This window comes from Coregonus clupeaformis, chromosome 17 (genome assembly GCF_020615455.1).
Source record: "Coregonus clupeaformis isolate EN_2021a chromosome 17, ASM2061545v1, whole genome shotgun sequence".
NCBI lineage: Eukaryota > Metazoa > Chordata > Actinopteri > Salmoniformes > Salmonidae > Coregonus > Coregonus clupeaformis.
This window is the reverse complement of record NC_059208.1, coordinates 44114517-44131186: the sequence shown is the minus strand read 5'-3', so window position 1 is coordinate 44131186 and position 16670 is coordinate 44114517. Positions and strand designations below refer to the sequence as shown.

The 16670-nt window shown below is 42.4% G+C and overlaps 2 protein-coding genes across 4 annotated transcripts; both read right to left on the bottom strand.

The window, feature by feature from the left end:
• Positions 1–5267: 5267 nt before the first annotated feature.
• Positions 5268–9878, bottom strand: rnf139 (ring finger protein 139). 3 transcript variants are annotated; one of them, XM_041903226.2, is made up of 2 exons: positions 9502–9878; positions 5268–8091 (listed from the first exon to the last, which is right to left on the bottom strand). In XM_041903226.2, exons 1-2 carry the CDS (start codon positions 9662–9664, stop codon positions 6242–6244), a joined length of 2013 nt encoding a protein of 670 aa, XP_041759160.1. In that variant the 5' UTR covers positions 9665–9878; the 3' UTR covers positions 5268–6241. The 3 variants fall into 3 exon arrangements, with proteins under 3 accessions (XP_041759160.1, XP_041759161.1, XP_041759162.1); XM_041903227.2 differs by having other exon boundaries at positions 9733–9877; XM_041903228.2 differs by lacking the exon at positions 9502–9878 and adding an exon at positions 9315–9491.
• Positions 9879–11223: 1345 nt separating this feature from the next.
• tatdn1 (TatD DNase domain containing 1) lies at positions 11224–16534 on the bottom strand. Its single transcript, XM_041901908.2, has 12 exons — positions 16454–16534; positions 13930–13995; positions 13616–13665; positions 13276–13339; positions 13007–13150; positions 12804–12846; positions 12587–12672; positions 12456–12496; positions 12253–12329; positions 12078–12148; positions 11844–11970; positions 11224–11602 (listed from the first exon to the last, which is right to left on the bottom strand). Exons 1-12 carry the CDS (start codon positions 16518–16520, stop codon positions 11500–11502), a joined length of 939 nt encoding a protein of 312 aa, XP_041757842.1. The 5' UTR covers positions 16521–16534; the 3' UTR covers positions 11224–11499.
• Between the last annotated feature and the right edge of the window lie 136 nt (positions 16535–16670).

Here is a 16670-nt window from a genome sequence, read left to right as displayed (position 1 = left end):
TGGCCCATTCCTCCTGACAGAGCTGATGTAACTGAGTCAGGTTTGTAGGCCTTGCTCGCACACGCTTTTTCAGTTCTGCTCACAAATGTTCTATAGGATTGAGGTCAGGGCTTTGTGATGGCCACTCCAATACCTTGACTTTGTTGTCCTTAAACCATTTTGCCACAACTTTGGAAGTATGCTTGGGGTCATTGTCCATTTGGAAGATCCATTTGCGACCAAGCTTTAACTTCCTGACTGATGTCTTGAGATGTTGCTTCAATATATCCACATAATTTTCCTTCCTCATGATGCCATCTATTTTGTGAAGTGCACCAGTCCCTCCTGCAGCAAAGCACCTCCACAGCATGATGCTGACACCCCCGTGCTTCACGGTTGGGATGGTGTTCATCGGCTTGCAAGCATCCACCTTTTTCATCCAAACATAACGATGGTCATTATGGCCAAACAGTTCTATTTTTGTTTCATCAGACCAGAGGACATTTCTCCAAAAAGTACGATCTTTGTCCCCATGTGCAGTTGCAAACCATAGTCTGGCTTTTTTATGGTGGTTTTGGAGCAGTGGCATCTTCCTTGCTGAGCGGCCTTTCAGGTTATGTCGATATAGGACTCGTTTTACTGTGGATATAGATACTTTTGTACCTGTTTCCTCCAGCATCTTCACAAGGTCCTTTGCTGTTGTTCTGGGATTGATTTGCACTTTTCGCACCAAAGTACGTTCATCTCTAGGAGACAGAACGCGTCTCCTTCCTGAGCGGTATGACGGCTGCATGGTCCCATGGTGTATATACTTGCGTACTATTGTTTGTACAGATGAACGTGGTACCTTCAGGTGTTTGGAAATTGCTCCCAAGGATGAACCAGACTTGAGGAGGTCTACAATTCTTTTCTGAGGTATTGGCTGATTTCTTTAAATTTTCCCATGATGTCAAGAAAAGAGGCACTGAGTTTGAAGGTAGGCCTTGAAATACATCCACAGGTACAACTCCAAATGACTCAAATGATGTCAATTAGCCTATCAGAAGCTTCTAAAGCCATGACATTATTTTCTGGTATTTTCCAAGCTGTTTAAAGGCACAGTCAACTTAGTGTATGTAAACTTCTGACCCACTGGAATTGTGATACAGTGAATTATAAGTGAAATAATCTGTCTGTAAACAATTGTTGGAAAAATTACTTGTGTCATGCACAAAGTAGATGTCCTAACCGACTTGCCAAAACTATAGTTTGTTAACAAGACATTTGTGGAGTGGTTGAAAAACGAGTTTTAATGACTCCAACCTAAGTGTATGTAAACTTCTGAATTCAACTGTATATATACAGTGGATATAAAAAGTCTACACACCCCTGTTAAAATGCCAGGTTTTTGTGATGTAAAAGGATGAGACAAAGATAAATCATGACTGAACTTTTTCCACTGTTAATGTGACCTATAGTGTGAACAATTCAATTGAAAAACTAACTGAAATCTTCAAGGGGGAAAAATGAAAAATAAAAACCTTACAATAACCTGGTTGCATAAGTGTGCACACCCTCTTATAATAATTGGGGATGTGGCTGTGTTCAGAATTAACCAATCACATTCAAACGCATGTTAAATAGAAGTCATTACACACCTGCCATCATTTAAAGTGACTCTGATTAATCACAAATAAAGTTCAGCTGTTCTAGTAGGAATTTCCTGACATTTTCTTAGTTGCATCTCATAGCAAAAGCCATGGTCCGCAGAGAGCTTCCAAGGCATCAGAGGGATCTCATTGTTGAAAGATATCAGTCAGGAGAAGGGTACAAAATACTTTCCAAAGCATTACATATACCATGGAACACAGTGAAGACAGTCATCACCAAGTGGAGAAAATATGGCACAACAGAGACATTACCAAGAACTGGACGTCCCTCCAAAATGTATGAAAAGACGAGAAGAAAACTGGTCTGGGATGCTTCCAAGAGGCCTACAGCAACATTAAAGGAACTGCAGGAATTTCTGGCAAGTACTGGCTGTGTGCTACACGTGACAACAATCTCCCGTATTCTTCATATGAATGGGCTATGGGGTAGGGTGGCAAGACGGAAGCCTTTTCTTACAAAGAAAAACATCCAAGCCCGGCTGAAGTTTGCAAAAACAAACACCATACCCACAGTGAAGCATGGTGGTGGCAGCATCATGCTTTGGGGCTGATTTTCTTCAGCTGGAACCAGGGCCTTAGTCAGGGTGGAGGGAATTATGAACAGTTCCAAATACCAGGCAATTTTGGCACAAAACCTTCAGGCGTCCGTTAGAAAGCTGAAGATGAAGTTCACCTTTCAGCACGACAACGACCCAAAGCACACATCCAAATCCACAAAAGCATGGCTTCACCAGAAGAAGATTAACGTTTTGGAATGGCCTGAATCCAATTGAACATATCTGGGGTGATCTGAAGAGGGCTGTGCACAGGAGATGTCCTCGCAATATGACAGATTGGAGCGCTTTTGCAAAAAAGAGTGGGCAAATATTGCCACGTCAAGATGTGCCAGATGCACCCAAAAAGACTGAGTGCTGTAATAAAATCAAAAGGTGCTTCAACAAAGTATTAACCTCCCGACTGGCGCAGTGGTCTAAGGCACTGCATCGCAGTGCTAGCTGTGCCACTAGTGATCCTGGTTCAAATCCAGGCTCTGTCGTAGCTGGCCGCGACCGGGAGACCCATGGGGCGGCGCACAATTGGTCCAGGGTAGGGGAGGGAATGGCCGGCAGGGATGTAGCTCAGTAGAGCATAGCGTTTGCAACACCAGGGTTGTGGGTTTGATTCCCACGGGGGGCCAGTATAAAAAAAGAATGTATGCGCTCACTAACTGTAAGTTGCTCTGGATAAGAGCGTCTGCTAAATGACGTAAATGTATTAGTTTAAGGGTGTGCACACTTATGCAACCAGGTTATTGTGAGTTTTACATTAAAGGTGGAAAAAGTTCTGACATGATTTATCTTTGTCTCATTCTTTTACATCACAAAAACCTGGCATTTTAACAGGGGTGTGTAGACTTTTTATATCCACTGTTTATATATATATGTTCCCCCCACTTCTAAAAACAAAGTTGAGCCCCTGGAATTAAATATTAATAATATGTATATGAACTGAATATGCTTGTCAACAACAGCCAGTTTATTTATTTTTTGCCTAATCTGACTGCTGTTACCTTCAATCTAATGTGTTCTAACAACTGACCGGCAATTGCGATAGAGCTTTGTTAACTTCCAATTTAATTAACTAAACATGTCCATTAATAATTGCATAATAACACAACAATAAACTGAAGTTACAGGCTATTTATTAAATTGGTTTGCCAGCCCCAGGTAGGCTACACAAGCGGCACATTGATTTGCAATGACTCCAGTGATATCGTAATTTCAACATATTTATTGTATCAAATGGTAGCCTACAGTAGCATATAAATTAATAGGCTACTTGATGGCCAAGAGGCAAATATATCATTCTCCACATAAAAAGGACCATGCGAGGGAGTTCCAGAACTTCCATTTAACATTTCCACTCGGGCAGCCCCTGAGACCCAAGAACTGAGCATGCATAGCAGCCCCCGAGACCCAAAAACTGAGCATGCATAGCAGCCCCCTAGCCCCAAAAACTAAGCATGCATTAAACACTTCGCTTGATACCGTTTTCTTTAAGCAAAGTCAACATTAGAATACAGTTTAAACCTCCTCTGAGCAAATTGATGTAACGTGCTCTTTTCCTGTGCTTAGTCTCCATTATTTCTTAATGTGCTTCAGTTCTAGCATGTTAATGTTTTATGGAAAAAGGGTTGGAAATAGGTGTCTCCATAATTACAATCTAAATAGCCTACCTACAACAGGTAAAAAGTTGTCCCCCCCCCCTGCTGATGTTGCTTCCAGAGGCGGTTTGGAACTCGGTAGTGAGTGTTGCAACCAAGGAATGCGCTTCAGTACTCAGCGGTCCCATTCTGTGAGCTTGTGTGGCTTACCACTTCGTGGCTGAGACGTTGTTGCTCCTAGAAGTTTCCACTTCACAATAACAGCGATTACAGTTGACCGGGGCAGCTCTAGCAGGGCAGAAATATCACAAACTGACTTGTTGGAAAGGTGGCATCCTATGACGGTGCCACGTTGAAAGTCACTTAGCTCTTCAGTAAGGCCATTCTCCTGCCAATGTTTGTCTATGGAGATTGCATGGCTGTGTGCTCGATTTTGTACACCTGTCAGCAACGGGCGTGTCTGAAATAGCCGAATCTACTAATTTGAAGAGGTGTCCACATTCACATGTATATATAGTGTATGTGAGGATTCAGCATTTGGTTTATAAGGTTTACATTTGGTTTGTGTGTTGTAGGCATGGTTGGGCAGGTAGTTGTTCCCTAATCCCTGGTAGTTCCTCCTAGGTACTTGTCAAAGCAGCTTAATGTTTCCAGGTTTCCATCCAACTATTTCATGCTGATGAATTACCTGACGCATAAAAATAGTCACGACCGGTTGATGGAAACAGGGTATGCGGTACAATTGTATAAATGCTGACAATTTGTTCGTTTTACAGGGTGGGATCTTTTTGTGTCGGTAAAATTAATTATGCGAGAAATTGCGCCTTCATGCGCAAATATTGATATAATAACCATCACGCGATAATATGTTGTGTGGTCCTCACACTACGACTCGGGAAAACATGCAGTTTATTAGGCTACAGATGAAATAAATTATGATGAACATCACAGGGTGGTGAAAGTGCACGTGATGAATTTGATGCTCCTTTCCAATAAATGTCGAGGGTCTTATTCTGGTGACATGATGATCGATGCTTGGCCGCCGTTTGACAAATAAAAATAATATCGCGCTTATCCATAATAATCTCATCATGTAGGTAGCCTACCCGCACTGTATCTGCAAGCTGTTGAGCTGTTGGCTAGAGTGCACGTGCCAAGATCAGAGTGGGCACATTTTCTATATAACGTTAACGCAACAGTTTTTGTGACAAAATCATCAGTAGGGTTGAAAATGCGATGAAAACCCATTTAACTTGTTTTGATCAAACTATTGCGGATAAAAGTCTGTGCGTGATGACGTAGTGCACATCAAAATAACGTTTGCTGTTAAATTCACATGTACCGAATGAAAAATACATCTCTGGTGGTAAAATTCGAACATTATTTATGCAGAATTGGATGGAAACCTAGCTCTATTGCATTCACTACCGTGTACTACAGTGTTTGTAGTGTTTCTTGGGCACTTATTGTCCAAACATTTACATTTAACCACAAACCACTATTAAAGATGATTTTATTTACATGATTTTTTTTGTGTGCAAAATTAACAGCTTTACCTTTCATTAAAAGCAAACAACTAAACCAATAATCAAAGTCCTTCATTGCTGAAACAAACTGAAACCACAGCTTTTCAATCAAATAAGATGCCTCTCAATTCCTGATTAGGACAAGTGATACCTTCAGTAGTTTCAATTTACCATGATTAACAATAATTACTATTGTATTGAAAATAACATTGTAATCTTTAGTTGCTCTGGAAGCTGTTACCATTTCTAAAGAATGTAATTTCAGTTGTAAAATGTAAAATCAACTGCCCTTTTAAAACTGCAATAGTGTGGATAAGCATCACTAACAAAACTATTTGAACTGAGTGAGTTGAAGTGCAGAGATCACTTAATTAACATGGTCTGAGCAAAACATGGTGCAGTTTCATTTTCAAGGTAACACTCAAACATATCTTGAAGTTGAGTAAAGTAGCATCTCTCAAAACACTCATTTGAATACAACCTTCTCTTTTCTAAGGGAAAGTGTATTTTTATTACATGTACAATAACGTACACAAATTAAGCAAGGTCACACAAGAGACCAGTAGTAATGATAAGAGGTATATCTGCGATTACAGTAGAACTTCACATTTTAATTAAACCTCTTCTTGGTGCGGAGCTCTTGGAGCCCCTCTCGGCTCACTGCTTACTTTCTTTCAGCAAAACAGCAAACACACGACCAACGGCATCCCTACAAAACACAAGCAATGTGGGTCTCTCACACGGAACTGCACCTGTTGGGACACCCAACCACCTAGGCACACTCAATCATAGCAGCTACACCTCGGCAAGCCCTTGAAGGAGCTAACCCAAAGACAAACAAAAAAGGAAACATCTTAAGAGTGAAAATAAGTGACATCCCTGATGTTGAGAAAATTAAGATGTTTTTTTAACTTATATATAATATATTTATCTCTATATGCTGATCAGTCCCCGTTAGAGTCTGTGTCATCATTAATATAGTCTTCCTCTATGGGCGTTTCACCGTTCTCTGTCCCCCACTCATCCTCATCATACTCAATACTGTCATTATCCTCTAGTAGTTCATTCTCAGGCTCAGGCCCACCTGCGGCTGCTGCGGCCTCTGCCCCGCCGGGCTCTGCAAACTGGCCCAGGTCCCTGCCTGGCGCCACGTAGCCGTTGTTGTTGAAGGGTGCCCTGTCCCGGGCCTCCTCCTCAACGTACACCTTCTGGTGGCACATGGGACACGTGTCCTGGATGTAGAGCCACTTACGGAGGCAGAGTGCGTGAAAGTAGTGTTGGCACGGCGTGATACGTGCCGACGTGGCAAACTCCTGGTAGCATATGGCACAGACGTCCTCGATGTCGCGCAGCTGGCCACCCTTCACCTCCGGCAAGGAGTTGATTTTCTTGACAGCCGTACGGCGGTTGATGAAGGTCTTCCAGCCATTCTTGGCCTGCAGGTAGATGTTGAAGTAGGCGTGGAGGCACATCATGCAGGCGCGGATCTTGCTCCCTGACTCAAACATCATGGTGTAGGCGCCGTTTCCAAACATGATGACGCCAAAGACAAACTCGATGATGTTGCCTGTGGAGCGCACGTAGTAAACGTAGTCGTCCAGCTTCTCCCACAGCACGTTGTAGTAGCCGTCCACCATAAAGAGGCCGTAGACAGTCAGCGACACCACCACCTTGAGGCAGAGCTCCACGCAGAAGGCAGTGACGGCGAACAGCCAGGTGTTGAGGGCGTAGCGGTGCCACAGGGTGTAGCTGAGCACAACGGGCAGCACGAAGAGGCAGAGCGATACCAGCAGGACCGGGAAGTGACGGCGGAAGGAGGAGACGTGCGAGGCACTCAAAGACATGAGCACGGGGTCTGTCATGCCATGGATGAAGTGCAGAATGGCAGTCAGCAGAAGGCACATGTTGCGGCTGAGCCGCACCAGCCGTTCCTCAGGGTCCAGGCCACTCAGGCCCGTTTGCAGGGCCAGGATGAAGAAGAGAACGGGCGCCACGAAGCCCAGCCGCTTGTCCTCCTCCTCGGTAGAGCCGATGAATGCTAGGATGCTGAGGCCCAGGTAGTGGGCGATGGAGGAGATGACGGCACTCATGCCCAACACAGTCAGCGTAGAGTCGCAGCCGCTGATGATGAGGTTGCTGAACAGGTCCCAGAAGACGTCCCACGTCAGGTAGCTGTGGTCGCCGCTCTCGTGCCGTACCACCTTGACTACGTAAACCAGGATGATGGCCTGCGCTGTCATGCGTGTGAGCCAGAAGACACGCAGCACGTCCGGGAACCGGATCCTCTTCCAGGTATCCTCTACCAGAAGCTGCAGCCCGTAGATGCGGTACATGTGGCGCAACAGTAGGTAGACGTAGCGGCAGGAATAGTAGAACCACTTGAGCTTAAGGGCCAGGCACACAGCCGTGTTCAGAGCCAGAGCCAAGCCAGAGGCCACTGCTACCAGTTGCCGTACGTCCACGGGAAGCTCGATGATGAGCCCCCACAGCGGAATCATGATATCCAGGACCACAAGAACAGCAAACACGGACTGAATGTTTAGCAGTACCACATAGCCCATGCCGAAAAGGAGTTGCACCACGGCCATACCCAACCATAGGGTGGGCCCGTTTCGTGGTAGGAGTCTGAAACCCAGCGCTGCTTTGTAGTAGGCGCTGTAGAAGTCTATGTGAGATATGGCATAGTAGTTGATAAGAACGGCCACCCCTCCCAGGAGCACAGCGAAGAATAGTGTGTAGAACTTGAATAGGGCCTTCTGTGACAACACCAGGACCACACTGGAGACCATGATACCTGAAACAAATTCAAACCATAGTGTCAACATAGCATCAAGTGAAATAGACCATCTGCTGTACAAAAGGTATTGATTTATGATAAGGTTTAGAACTACATTTAGCTGGAGAGGAATCAGTCATTTGGCAGTATCTTACTTTAGGCAAACTATTTGCCAGTGGATACCGACCCTACCGTTGCGCTTGTTTACACGGAGCTGCACTGGGGTCGGAACGCAATCATGGTTACATTAAGACACAGTGGAGCCAGCGTGAGATATGGGTCGGAAATCATACCTCAATGCAGGGATGGGATATGCCACTGTACTCCAAATTTTACCTTTATCCACACTACTCCATCGGGAAGATTTAAATACTGCTAGTTTTGCCGGAAAACTGCCCTTTTCGTCCTCATAGTAGGTAGCACTAGCCACAGCAGCCATTATGGAAAAGCACGTCACGTTGAACAACAAAGGAGCTGAATGGCTGACGCTGCCATTTCAAAATTGGCTGCAGTGTTTACTGTTTGCTAGTATGAGGACGAAAAGGGTAGTTTTCCAGGAAAATGAACAGTATTTCAATCTTCTCGATGTATCAGTGTGGATAAAGGTACAATTTGGAATACAGTGGCATATCCCATCCGTGCATCAAGGTACATTTTCAGACCCATATCTCACGCTGGCTCTTAATGTAACCATGATTGCATTCCGACCCCAGTGTTGTTCAGCGTAAACAAGCGCAAAGGTAGGGTCGGTATATAAAAATGTGTCTGAAAACATTACATAGGTCTAAGTTTAACAATTGACATGTTTGCAAGGAGAGTGTAGGATGGTAACTTGCAGGGTAGGTAGGCTGTTTGACAAGGGTCATGCAAACAGTGTTGGACTTCAGGGCAGTAAGTATGCCCAAAAAGTAACTGATCAAACACACATTGAGGTCAGCAAACTACCTAGACGTGTTTGTTTGACATCTAAACATGTTTGTTTGCCTGTGACAGTATCGACAGGCCAAAATGAAGGCCACACCGTCAGTTATTTGTCCTGCATTGACAAAACAGGTTTAGCCCATACTTCATAACTTTACTAAGTAGCTACTTGGCCAGAGGTAAATGATCTTACAACACCTAGCTGGTATTCATTTGTCTGATGAGCATGCATATGACCAACATATTGGCTAGCGTTATTTAGTTGGCTAGCTAACTGTACTAGAAAGCCTAGAAGGAGTGAGGGTAGGGTTAATAGCTACCTATCTGGCTAACAACTGCGCAAAACAAGGTCTTTGCGTTGTTATCGCTGGTAAAACGGCTTTGGAAGGATTGGACTGTGGTCGAGGCCCTTCGCGGTTGACAGTTGACGCGGAACAGCCACACTGGTGTCTGCAATAGTAGCTAGCTAGCTGTCAAGATGTTGACAGTGGCTAATACTTATCTTACCCATGACTCGGATTAAAATGTTGCCCGCTGTCCCGGCCCATCCTGACCCAGGATCATAGTAAGAGTTAAAAATGGCGTCGATAATAAAGATACAAGGGACTCGAAGTGCCACATCCAGCACGGTCAAGGCTTGTTGGCCGATTCGGACATTAGCTGACGCCATGGCATAGGGCGTAAGTCCTGGAGGACTCGGTCACTCCGTTTAAAGAGTTAAAAACTCCAGCTTCTCACTTCTTTCGGCGTCAACTTCCCACAAGTTATTTAACGGGGTCCATACAATCCGCCATCTTCGCTGCACTCCTGTTGCTATGCAAAGAACGCGGAAGTTGCTACTTTTTTGTAACCCCTCGTGACGTTTCGGACGTCAAAAGGTGTGGCCTGTGACGTTATCGATGTGCCTTATTAAAGATTTTTAGAACTAACTCAAGCCAGACCAGAGCCTTTCGTTTCCAATGGGAGTAAATTAATCATAGTGAGATTCTATTGGCGCGTTGTAGCATTTATTTGCATATTTGCGTTAGGGGAACGCCCACTCTGTGAAGTGCGCGTGTGCAATAACTCAGTTTGCCCTTGCACTCCTTCTAAACAACGCACCTTTTAGAAACTTTGGCAAAGGGTAAAGTCTACAAAACGCAGTCCACTCTGTTTGTTACATATTCGAGTTTTGGAAACAGAATACTGTATGGAGATCAAATGTTTTATCGATGAGAAAATTTGCAGAATGTCAGCCAAAATCCCTCTGGCTCCATCTTCCCATTGCCGGCCACTGAGCTTCCTCTCATCACCACATTTGGTAGTGAGTGGAAACGCCAACCGGATGCTTCACATTTATACATCTGGTGAAATATCTGTCGCATTGTTCTAGATGTGGCCTTACGGTGATTTCTGCCGCGTTCACGTGCTAGTCGGAAATAGGAAACGTTATATTTTATTACAATAATAATTCAATACAAAAGGTACACGGGGAACATAAAGTACTAAATTTTGGCCAAAATAATTAAATTACATACAATTGTTTCAAACGATTTATATGGTAGGTAAAGAATCCAAGCATCTCCAAGCATCTCTCCATGATAGGGTAAAATCTTCATAAATATGAGCAATTATAAATCTACTCTTGTCAGAAATGTCTGAGTTTCCTAGTTCTGACTAGCATGTAAACGCAGCATCTAAGACAATAGGGAACTTGGAGAAAACAAGGTCAAATCATGAAGTCAGTGATCTTAAGGTCAGAAAGTCAGAGCTCTATAAATGATTTCAAGACAACTGCGAACTCTGAAAAAAAACAAGGTCAAGTCATGACATTAGTGATTTTCAGGTCGGAAAGTCGGAGCTCTAGAAAGATGCCAGAGTTTCCGACTTGGAATTCCAAGTTGGATGACTGTTCAAAACAATTTTTCCCAGTAGGAGCTAGTTTTTTTCCTTGTTCCCAGTTGTCTTGAACGCACTAAAGTCGGATGTTGGAGATTCCAGTTTCCAGTTGTTTTGAACAAGGCATTACAGTTGTTAAATATCTGTCTTTCAGCAGCTTTCAGTAAATCACTAATAACATTTTCATATTTTTGTGCAATCAATGATGGTTCACTTCCAACACTTCCTGTAACAGAATTAAATGCATGAGGGGGTTGTTGCTCAACCTAAACATTCAGGTCACACACACACAGATCAGTCAACTGTTACCTAGCATGTCAATGCAAATACTGATTTGAGGGATTACTTGAATTCATTATGAAAAAACGTTTTTTATTTGGTTATGAGTATTTTATTTCTTCTTTGACTCTAATTGAAGGAACTTTCCTAAGCCATGCAAAGTTGGCGATAAGGCATTTCTGAGGACTTCACAGATTGATACCAGCAAGTGCTAACATGAGCAGTTGGACCCTGTTGGCAGATGGTGTAAACATAAACTACTCTTGAAGAGTAGCATGAAATGCTCTTCCCTAGGGGCAAAAGGCTTTTTCAAATTAGGTCAGGGAAAATGTATTTTAGGAAATGTAATCAGCTTCCAGTAAAGAACACATTCATAGTGGTGTTGTAAATTATGTTTGCCATCTCCACAGGATCCTCATTCCTTGCAGCAGCCATGACTTCAAGCACTTGTCTGGAACAAAGGTAAAAAAGTTATTGATATTACAAAAAGTCTCAAATCATCCTGAACAACAACACAATGAGTTATCACAGGGCTAATCAATTCAATTCAGCAGTTAATTCAGCTGGTTATGCTCAGATTAGCGTGAACGAATGAACAAGTCTAAATTGGGTCATCACTGTAACATACTATATGCTAACGAGACCCCTAGATATTGTACATTCCCTTTCAACCTAGGAACCAACTGACATACATGATATGGCAGGGCTCGTTCCTGTCCTTCAAGCAGTGTCCTGCCTCCCATTTCTTCTTTGTGGGAAATGTAGTTTTGATGTGCTTGGCCCCCGCATGAGTGTTCTTCACCCCACACCATGGAGCATCTAGAAATGTGAGGAGAGCATTCACTCAAACTAGCATTCTCCCAATGTTCTGAAGCAAGCTGAGACACATATTAATATAAGCACTTTTTCTCAGCAGGGTCACAAACCTGTCTCAATCATCAGTCTTTCACTGGGAATGGACTTCATCGCTTCAATATTTGCTCCTGTTTTCAAAGAACTGAAATGGTGAGAGAACAAAAACAAAGATTTGGAATGAAATAGACAATTTTTACACAGGTGCGTATTCTGCATAATAACTTCTCAATCTCAAAATGATCTCACCAGCCGTTTATGCCAATATATAGATCCAGGTCAATAAGGGCAGCAGCATCTTCTTTAGTTCCATCAAAAGAGTGGACCTGGTAGATTTGAAAAGCATTCAATGACACTCTGATTTATAACTTTTCTAGGGGTCAAGGGGAAATAATGTATTCATTACATGAATGGTTCCCAACTACAAAATAACGTCTGAGACATTTCCTTACCACACCTCCGACACATCTGTCTCTGTTTCTCTTCATGATGTCTGCCAATAAAAAAATGACAATACAAAACATTAGCCATTGTCATGGAATCAAGAGGCCGATGTTGTACATGTGTGAGACAACAAACATACCAAGGAAATCCGTATGCGAGTTTCTGCAGTGAAGGAACATTGGCAGTTTGGTTTCCTCAGCCAAGTCGAACTGCTTCTCAAAATACCTGTCACAGGGAAAAAGTGGTTTGATGCATTTATAATCTTAACTTTTCAATTTTTCCTTCTGTTAAGTGCAGTACATTATTTGTATTGGTGCAGTCTCTAAACATTCTTCTAAAATAAAAAGGTAACTCACTTCATTTGAGTTTCTTTTGGACAGAATTCCAACCTGTCAAAATCTGTTGTGTTGAGAGTAGAGGCATATAGTGGGCTAAATAACTTGACACATTTATTGTACATGTACCAGTATGTTGAAACTGTAAACAACACTAAAATATACATGTATAACAGGGACTGTTAAGAGTTGGAGATGATGACAATATATGGCTGCCAACCTACCTAATCCACATTCTCCAATGGCCACCACCTTGCCCTTGTTTGATGTTGCCAACTCCCTAAGTGATGTGAAGTACTGATCTGGTCCACTCTGTTCAAACTCACTGCAGCGTGTTGGATGACATCCAACCGTACTGTAAAATTCCTCTGTGCATAGACACGAATTGTATGACCATAATTAAATTGTTATAACTCTGATAGCGCTGACAAAATGCATTAAACACGAGTGAATAATCATTTTAATCCTAGTCATTTTGATACATCATCATTACCTCTGGACTCTGCTAATTTGAGGGCCTCCTTGCTGTCTTCAAGATTTCCCCCCGTGATCATGAACTGTAAGGGTTAAGGAACATGTGCCAGGGCTCTCCAACCCGGTTCCTGGAGAGCTACCCTCCTGTAGGTTTTCACTCCAACCCCAGTTGTAACTAACCTAATTCCGTTTCTCAACCAACTAATTATTAGGATCAGGTGCCATAGATTAGGGTTGGAGTGAAAACCGACAGCACAGTAGCTCTCCAGGAAGAGGGTTGGATAGCCCTGATGTAGGCTATTAACACAATACTATATTTATGATGTTGACATGAAATTAAACATTGACACAAATCTTACCTTTTGGACTCCAACTTTGACAGCACGGTCAATTATCTGATCAAAGTCACCTGCCCCAAAACATTTGTTTTACCATTTGTATGAGTCTAGAACTAGGCAACAATGTCAAGTGGAAGTACAGATATGTTAGAAATGCTTAATACATTCCCAATCAGCCTAGTAAATGTAACAGAGATGCATATTGTCAATTTGTAAGTCGCTCTGGATAAGAGCATCTGCTAAATGACTTAAATGTAAAAATATTGCACATATCAGATCAGATGTCTCATTTGACAGTGTTATGTAGCCCAAATGCATGTTCAACTCACACCTACCTTTATGTTTTTGATTTCCTCTGTAAACTCCTCGAAACATAGGGTCTGTTAGGTTAATACCAATATCTGTGGAGGAGAATGGCATACATCATCATAACTCAGAAATCATATATATCCCCTGCTTTATAGGCATCAATGTCTATAGTAAGTACTAAGCAGCTATACATAATGTAGACAAGACAACCTTACATCCACTTTCAGCTTTACTATTAATAGGCAGCTCATCAGCTATTTTGAACTGTGTATAAAGTTAGGCTATTGTCAAGTGGCACTGTAACAATAGATCATCTCTGATTCTGTAGATGATTCTGTACAAGCTTCCATGCACAGCTAATGTAATGTAATGATGTCTTGTTACATTTAGGGCAGTGGCGACCCACATTCTATGCAAAAGAACAGGGGGGTTACCTGTTTTGCATGTTATTTTGGCATTAATACATGTCATTGAGTTAATAAAGCCTCCATACAAACATGGTCTCTTTTTTGCTTTCTTGAGTAAGGCAGCTCCAAAATGCAGGTGTTTCAGCCTAGCTCAGTGCTTTCTGTGGTGGTGGGGCAGCCAGCGGAAAATTTGGAGCGTAGGGGTTGGTAATGTTCTCTAGTTGCACCGTGATTGGCTCAGTGTTCTGTCACTCATGGAGACAGTAAATCACTGCCAAATCTAAGGGTAGAGCTCGAAAATTCAAGCCCCTTGGGTGCTGCCATAGAGTTACATTAGAAGTGCCCATCCAAGAAGGCTCAAGGTCATTGGCCACAGATAAAATGACATCAAATCACGTTATATCTACAGTAGCTTTGATTTGACTGATCATGTCAACATCATACTTTCAAAATCTTAGCTAGCAGTCGTCGTCATCATCAATCAAGTCGACAATCTACTGGCAAATCCTTTCTAACCCTTGTCATATGAAGAGAAATAATGAAGAGAAATTATAGATAACACGTATTGGTGCTCATCGGCCATTCGACAAAAACATTACACAACAAGTTGGAAATTGCACATTCAACAATGAGTGGTTTGGATGGAATCAGTGGCTAACTGCAAGCATTGCAAAGCAATCACTAGCCTGCTATTCAGTGGAGTGGGTGTGTGGTCCCAATTCTCGGTTTAAGGGTCTCTTTTCCAAGCTTAAAATGATAAACATTCAACATTGGCAATACTGTCAATCCGGCATGATTTCTGCCGCACTCAAAACAACTGTTAACTCAGAACTGGGAAATCTGACTTCAATGAGTTCAAGACAACTGGGAACTCTGGAAAAAACTAGCTCTGACTGGGAAAATACGCTTTGAACGGTCATCCAACTCAGAATTATAAATCGGAAACTCGGGACTCTTTCTAGAGCTACGACCTGAAGATCACTGACGTCATCATGATTCGACCTTGTTTTTTCCGAGTTCCCAGTTGTCTTGAAAGCACCATAAATCCAGAGAATGCCAGACTTTGATGACATTTGCCCATTTGGACTGAGTTCAAGTGAGCACTGCACAACAAGGTGAGTCCAAAAATGTACTGTATGCTGCTGCATAAATGAGGTAATATGCCAGGGAGATATGTATACTGTAGCTAAGAAAGTAACACTAACTGTATGCTGTGTAGTAAGCTGTTAGTAGCCCATGTGCCTCACCTTAATAATTTGGTATATTTTTCACTCTTAATTTCGCCTACTGTTCTGACTTGGTGGTGCACATGTAGCCTATAACCTGTTTTAGAGAAATGTAATTATCGAATATTGTAAGAGCTTTCATTGTCTGCTTAAATGACCCCTTTATTTAGCCTATTGTTCAGACATGGTGTACTGGGAGAACACTGTAAGAACGGCCCATGTTCTGAATTCTGTCATTGTACATTTCAAAAGTGCAGAACAAATAGTTATATTGACTACGTCCATACTAGCTCGCTCATTAATGTCTTAATCGAAATTACGGATTGCCTCTTATCTGCTTGTTGTCCCCTTATGCCATAGTTTGTACATCTCAGATGTCAGTAGAAACCACAATTGTTTAAGCAAGTCAACCATATCAGCTATGTTTTTTTTCAAGGCAGTAAATGAGGCTGAATGAACTGTTTCGCTGCCAGACAAGGCTCCGCTGATAGCCAGGTGTAGCAGTGGTAAGGTGTTGGGACTGCTGTTGGGATTCTGCTGTTGTGACAGCTTTATGTAGGCCCCAAAACAGTTTGTTGGCACAGTTTGTCACCGTTATAGTGTAATTAATGTATTGTTTAGTGTTGTGTTATGTAGTGGCTTTACTGGCATGCATCCCCACAATTTATGTTTTGTTTACCCCACCGAGATTTACATGCTAAAATCGCCACTGATTTAGGGGCATAGTTTAGAAAACTGTCTAGAATATCTGTCGTTCGGACAATTGTGGTGGGTTCTGTTAAGCTAAGCTAGCTAGCTAGCAGTAGTAGTAGTAGTAGTAGTGTACATTCAGCAACACCCATTTCCCTAACTTAGACAACGTATGATTTTATAGTTGCTTGCAGTACTGCTCAGTCCAATCCCTGGTAACGTCTTACCTATACATTTTAAGTGTGCCATCCTTGCAAGCCTGCTGAAAGAAACTCCACTTGCAATTTTGAGCATTTCCCATAATTCTACAACGGCATACACAATTACCATATATAACCAAATAGATACGCATACTTCATCTTTACCTTTGTCTCAGGTGATGAAAAATGAAAATGACGAAAGGAAATATGATGTATTGTTTATTATTACAGTTACTCTAGAGCA